Below are 6,000 nucleotides of genomic sequence, written 5' to 3' on the forward strand. Positions count from 1 at the left end.
TTACAGGCATATTTGTAAAGTTCCTGTCACTTAGCACCAGGAGCAGCAAGAAAAGAGACAACATCCATCTTGTCTCCCACCATGTTGCCTAGTGGCTGTCAAGACAAAGCAAATTAACCAGAGATAAAACTTTGGAATCTGTACCAGGTCTACGTAGTGTTCAGGTTAATAGCCATTGTTAACAAAGGCAGGCAGATAGCAAAAGAAATAAATCATCATGCAGAAATCTTTTCATTTTGAAGTTCATGTGCAGGTTTGGGGTATTTCTGTTTTCTGTACAGGAAAGCCTGTTTTATAAAATGATAAGAGGCTTGATTTGGATAACTATTGATCAAGTGTACAAATTTCAACTTTTAAAAATCCCTTCCCATCCCACCTCCTCATCAGAATACAGCACTTAGAACATGTTTCTTCTCAATTAAAATGGTGCCCAGGACTTGGCCCTCTACTAGACTAGTAGCCAGGAGGTCTGGCATGGAATACCCCACTTCTCCTCAGTTTTTCTGCCTACAAAATGGAAAGGGGATATTTTCCTGAAGTCTTGCAAAATGCTTAGCAGGAAAAATGGTATGTAAGTTCACTTTTTATTAGTTATTTGACCTAATTTGTTTTGTTTGTGTTTTAGGGTAAAATAGCTGAGCGGGGAACCCACAGTAGTCTCCTCGCCAGCCCTGGGAGCATCTATTCAGAAATGTGGCATGCCCAAAGCAGCCGTATGTCAAATATTAACAATCCCAGGTGGGAAGCAAGGAAACAGCAGATATCCAAAGAGGAGGAGAGGAAGAAACTCCAAGAAGAAATTATCAACAGTGTTAAAGGCTGTGGAAACTGTTCCTGCTAAATTCCGCAAGGCATTTTAATTGTTTCTTTAAAAAACAAACAAGAAAACTTCAAGTGACACATTTGCACTGAAGCAGAATTCCTGATTTATTTAACAACAAAAGCAGAAAATCTTACATTTCCCTCTTGTAAAATTCTTCTCTGAGGTATCAGTTCTTTGGCCAAAGGATTTTCTTTCTCAATCTTTCTCAGTCTGTCTTTGTATTCTTCTTCCTTTCTCTGTACCCTCCCCCCCCAAAAAAAAAGCCATCCCACTTTTTTTTTTCTAGTATCCTTTTATTCCAACATTTACCATTGGAAGGTAAAACACCACCAGCCACTCCTAGTGTTTTTCACTTGTTTGGATGGTCATACTAGAACTGGGCTAAACCTGATTTACTGTTCTCTACATTCTGACTTCCCCCACCATGATTGATTTGTTAAAGTGTTAATCTGCATACCCAGCTAAATCACATGGGTTTACACATTACTATAAAATATTTAAAGTTTCTTGACGCTGACAATTTGGTTGAAAAGAGTTTCGATCCTTAAAGAAAAAGAGAGAAAAAAGAAAAAAATGTCTCATAGTTGCCTGCCTTCTTGAAATATATTGCATTGATCTGAAAACTAATTAATAAGCACATTCAAAGCCACAGATTTCCAGGCCTGCTTTATAGGTCATCTGTGCTAGTCGATAAAACACCTACCTACCTTATGTTGTTTCAAGTATTTTGGTGGAGAAATTCCCTTGAACCAATGTTGGCAAGGAGGATGTTCCACTGAGGCCCTAGGCTGAAATGTATAGTTTTGGCAGGTGGGCAGGTGATTCTTAGAGCTTTCAGCAGAATCTGAAAACAACTGTTCAGATTTAAGGAAACTTAAACTTTTTCTTTCTCTCAATGTTCTTTTCTTTTACCATCTGAAATTATGCAGGGGGAAGATGGGGTTTTTGAGTCAAGCAGCTTCCATTTAAAAATCATTAAGGACTATTAGGAACCCAGGGAGGATTAGTCCTACTCTCTAGGTGAGGAACAAAGGTCATTAATCTCAGCTGACACTTCAGGTTCTAGGTAAGGTCTTCCCTTTGGCTCAGCAATTAAATGTGTTCACACTTTGCTTTCTAGCGGGGAGGCGCCCCAACAGGTAATCAAGTTTTACCTTCTAGAAACAATTAGCAAAACACTTCGATACCTATGTCAGTTGATAACTGGACTATCTTTTCTATTGTGCACTTCTTTTATTCTCATGGATGGTCATTATTCGTTTTATAAAACTTTTTGATCTCCTATAGTGTGGAAGAATTCACACAGAGTTGTATATAATAAGATTTTTTTTCTCAGAAAAAAAATCAGACTATTTTAATTGTTATTATTTTTAAGGTTTTAATGTGCATTGTGTAAGAGGAAATATGGGAGTTCGTATGGATTTATTTATGTGTATTGAATCAGTAGATAGGTACCTGGGTCTTACCTAAATCAGGTATTCAATTTTATTATGTCAGAGCAAATCTAGGGAGATGAGTAACTGGAAGCCAGTACTTTAAGGGGTAGTCTTTGACACCAGAAATATGTGAAGCAAGAACCTGCTCTTAAGGTTGGCATTAAGAAAAAAGTGCTTAATCAACTGTAAAATGTTATTCAAACATTACATCCTCTACAGCCATAGGCATTACTGATATCCTGAGAAATAAAATCACTGTTTCTTTTCTTTTCTTTTTTTTTTTCAAACAAATCAGTCACATTGCTGGAAATGTGGTAAGTGGTTCCATGTCACTTGTTCTCCTTTGGCCCTCCCTTCTGGGTATTTTCTTTAGCTCAGAGGAAAGGGAAGCAACATGTACAGTGCCCTGACTTGGAAGTCAGAGGACCCGAATTCAGATCTTTCCTCTGAGTGTTAACCACCGCATGTGACCTTTGGCAAATGACTTTCTCTCCCTGGACCTCAGTTTTCTCATCTGTAAAATCAAAATTTGAGACTAGATGCTAGTCTCTGAGATCCCTTCTAGCTCTGAGACTATGATCCTATAAAGATAAAGCTCAGTTAAATAATCAAGAAGGTAGGAATGAAGTAGCCTTTCTTAAATACACACATATATGTTTGGAGTAAGATCTTTCAGTATACAAATGGGACACTTGGTTTGAATATTGCAAGTAGGTGATGGTTTGTTCCCCAGAGGTTATCTAAAGCTTGTCTAGATGTGATCCTAGATCATTAGTCAGGTTGCTGGGCATTTTCATTGGATAATTAGGCAGTATTTTCAGTACGTGGCCTGAAAAATGCAGTTGTCCTCGGGTCAGAACTATGACTTGGAAGAAAATGTCTTTTCTCACAGAATAGCCAGAATTTTAAAAGACTTCTGGTACAATCGAGAGAAACCTCTTCTTTTTGCAGATGTATCACAATGGCCACATTGGATTTTTAGAATTTTTAAGGTGTAAGGGCCCTTAAAGGTCTACTGAAGCCAACCCCTTAATTATTTTCCTGATGAGAACATTCAGGTCCCTCAAAATGAAGCAAGCCTGGTGCAGTGGATAGAGTACTGGCCCTGGAGTCAGGAGCACCTGAGTTCAAATGTGGCCTCAGACACTTATTAGCTGTGTGACCGTGGGCAAGTCACTTAACCCTATGACTGGCATCGTGTCTCTTACTCCCCTTACCCTGCCAAGTGAGCTGCCCAGTTTCACAGTCAGTCAGTGGCAGAGCAATGACTTGGATCCAGGGCTCTCAGTTCCTAGTGCAGTCTTCTTTCCATTCTGCCACCCTTGTTGTCCCCGTGGGGAATGGGCAAGGACAGTGACAGAGAGGCCATCCTCCAACCCAGCTGGTAATTATCATAGTTCAGTATGATGACATAAAAGCTCTTCCCAAGGTAAAGTGAAAGAAGAGGTTCTTTGAATCATGTAATTAGAGTAAATGCCAAAGGAAAGGGCACTTGGTCCATAGTGAAGTAATTTTACATTATAATATATAAGCAAGCAAAAGGGAGGTTGTCTCTAAGTCGGAGCTGCAGACAAAAATGCTTTTTATAAAAAGTATTTTCTCTGAATATGCTGCAGCCTTGAAATCTGGATTTTGAACAGAGGATGTTTCACTTGGGATTACCTCCAATATACCCCAGGCCAATCCCCTTCCATCCCTGGGAGCCCTAAGTTTGTAACTGGACTGACCCTGAAAGAGTTCTGCATTGTAAGGCGTGGTCTGGACACCTTCTTGATAATGGGTGAGTCAATGAGCTCATTTGGAAAAACGTGAATGGCTCAAATGTAAGAGTCACCTGTGAAAACCAGATCAGAGTGCTAGAATTGCACAAACCTGCCTTGGCATCTGCAACCCAAAGACATGAACTTAAAATGTGCATCCTCTTTTCCTCTGGAGGAATTCACACTTTTTTCTATACCTTCAGATAAAGTTTTTGTTTTTTCTTTCTCTCTAGCTGTTGACAGAACCCAATTTTTGAAGATGGTCATCCTCAAAGTACAGCATGCTTTAAAAGGCAAGGGTATCCAAAGGTCCTACAGTTCCTGTATTTTGGGGACAACTTGTCCAAACTTTGCCCATCTCATTGCCAGCTTTCACATGTTTTTCTCCCTGCTTTCCTGATTGTTCAATGTATCACTGAGCAGCAATTTTTGCAACACTTGTTTCTTAATTGTGTTTGTTTCACATCTTTTATCTCAGGACTATGTATTATGAATTCATAATTGTAAGCTCTTTCCTGTTCCAGTATGGAGAATTGAATGTAAACTGTACAGTAAACAACAGTATTAAAAGCCAAAGAAGCTGGCTAAAACTGGTTGGTTTAAAAAAAAAAACCTAGGGAAGCCGTTTATTACAGTTTTCTTGTTTATGGTAATCTGTGTAGATGATCATTACTAAATAAATGACAACTCTTTCTGCAGTTCACAGAGAAAGCTGATATTTTGTCAGTGACACACTCAGAATAAGAATACAGATGATGAAATAGACACTCTGGGAGTATGGCCTTACAGATCCATGCAAGAGGAGAGAACTTGGAATTGTTTCAGAGAGAAAGTCATTGTTTGCAGTGTTCAGTAATGTGGGTAAAGTGATAGCAAATTATAGTGCTTGCAGTTAGTATTAGGCAATCACATTTTTGATGACCAATCAGTGGAAGGTAAGTTGCGATTGCTCCCAGTTTCTCAGTCCTAATGATTTGGGGGTGGGAAGGGGCAGGAGATGAGATGGCGGTGGGGGGTAACATCTTGGCTGCAAATCAAGCATTAGACCAACATTTTGATTAGCTAGGTAGTTAGAAGGGCGTACATCCTCTAATTAAAAACAGGTTTGAGAATTTTTTTGGCCTTTTAAAAAAGAATGAATCATTTTCATGGTTCACACACAACCAGTTTCATGTCTTTTCCTCAAGTTTTTCCTGATTTTTAATATCCTTTTCAAAGGAACCACTGATTCTATGATTCATGCATCGCCTGTAGCCTGTATTGTCACCTTAGTGGTCCAGTGTACCCATACTTGAACTGTGTTCTCTGTCACTAGTATTTCACTTGGGTTCTGAAATGCCTTCCAAAGAAAGTCATGCCTTTGGAGTAAGAGGGAATTATGTCCCGGAGCAGTTTCTCTTCTGAGTCTGATTATAGGAGCCTCCAACTGTTATTTCCAAAGGTTCATTTACCACGTTTAAAATCTTTTTAATGATAATGATACAAAGAAGCTCTACAGATGCTGCCCTTAACTGTAGAAAATAAAAGAAAATGAGTTAACAAATACTGGAGGTTAGGTTATCTCCCAAAACAGACCCATAACAGAACATGGCCAGCTATATACAGGGTTTTACACAAGGGACTACTTTCAGCACGGAATTATACTGAGACAGGCCACATGATTCAGTTTTGTTTAAACAGTTTAAAGGTTGTATTTCTGGTTGTATTTCTGATTATGTCTTAGCCCCCAATTATCTGCTTGCATTTCTCATGTTGAATGTCAGGTATTATTTGGACCCACTGGGTATGAGTAGATTGTAGCATATTACCAGTGATGACTTGTGTGTGAGAAATGTAAAAACCAGGTACAACTGGAAAAATCCATGCTCTGGCATGTAGCAGGAACAAGATGTAACAAACAGACAGCCATAGAATATTAAATGTTAAAAGGCCGCCTGTGCATTAGTAAGATCATAGACTTACAGATCTAGACCTGGAAGGA

At 39.0% G+C, this 6,000-nt stretch overlaps 1 protein-coding gene across 3 annotated transcripts in view; it reads left to right on the forward strand.

Moving 5' to 3' along the window:
- ABCB7 (ATP binding cassette subfamily B member 7) overlaps positions 1-4,717 on the forward strand; it is a 120,658-nt gene extending 115,941 nt beyond the window's left edge. Inside the window, exons 16-17 of one of the 3 annotated variants that reach the window (XR_002320349.2) lie at positions 626-4,039; positions 4,253-4,717. Coding sequence is in view for 1 of the 3 variants with exons in the window: in XM_020964519.2 (XP_020820178.1) it covers positions 626-841 (216 nt within the window). In the remaining 2 variants the exon portion in view is untranslated. Of the gene's footprint in view, positions 1-625 lie in introns of all 3 variants that reach the window. The other 2 variants (XR_013483679.1, XM_020964519.2) reach the window with 2 other exon arrangements.
- Positions 4,718-6,000: the final 1,283 nt, after the last annotated feature.

Source organism: Phascolarctos cinereus, unplaced genomic scaffold (genome assembly GCF_003287225.1).
Source record: "Phascolarctos cinereus isolate Bilbo 61053 unplaced genomic scaffold, phaCin_HiC Scaffold_8;HRSCAF=390, whole genome shotgun sequence".
In the NCBI taxonomy this organism is placed as follows: Eukaryota; Metazoa; Chordata; class Mammalia; order Diprotodontia; family Phascolarctidae; genus Phascolarctos; species Phascolarctos cinereus.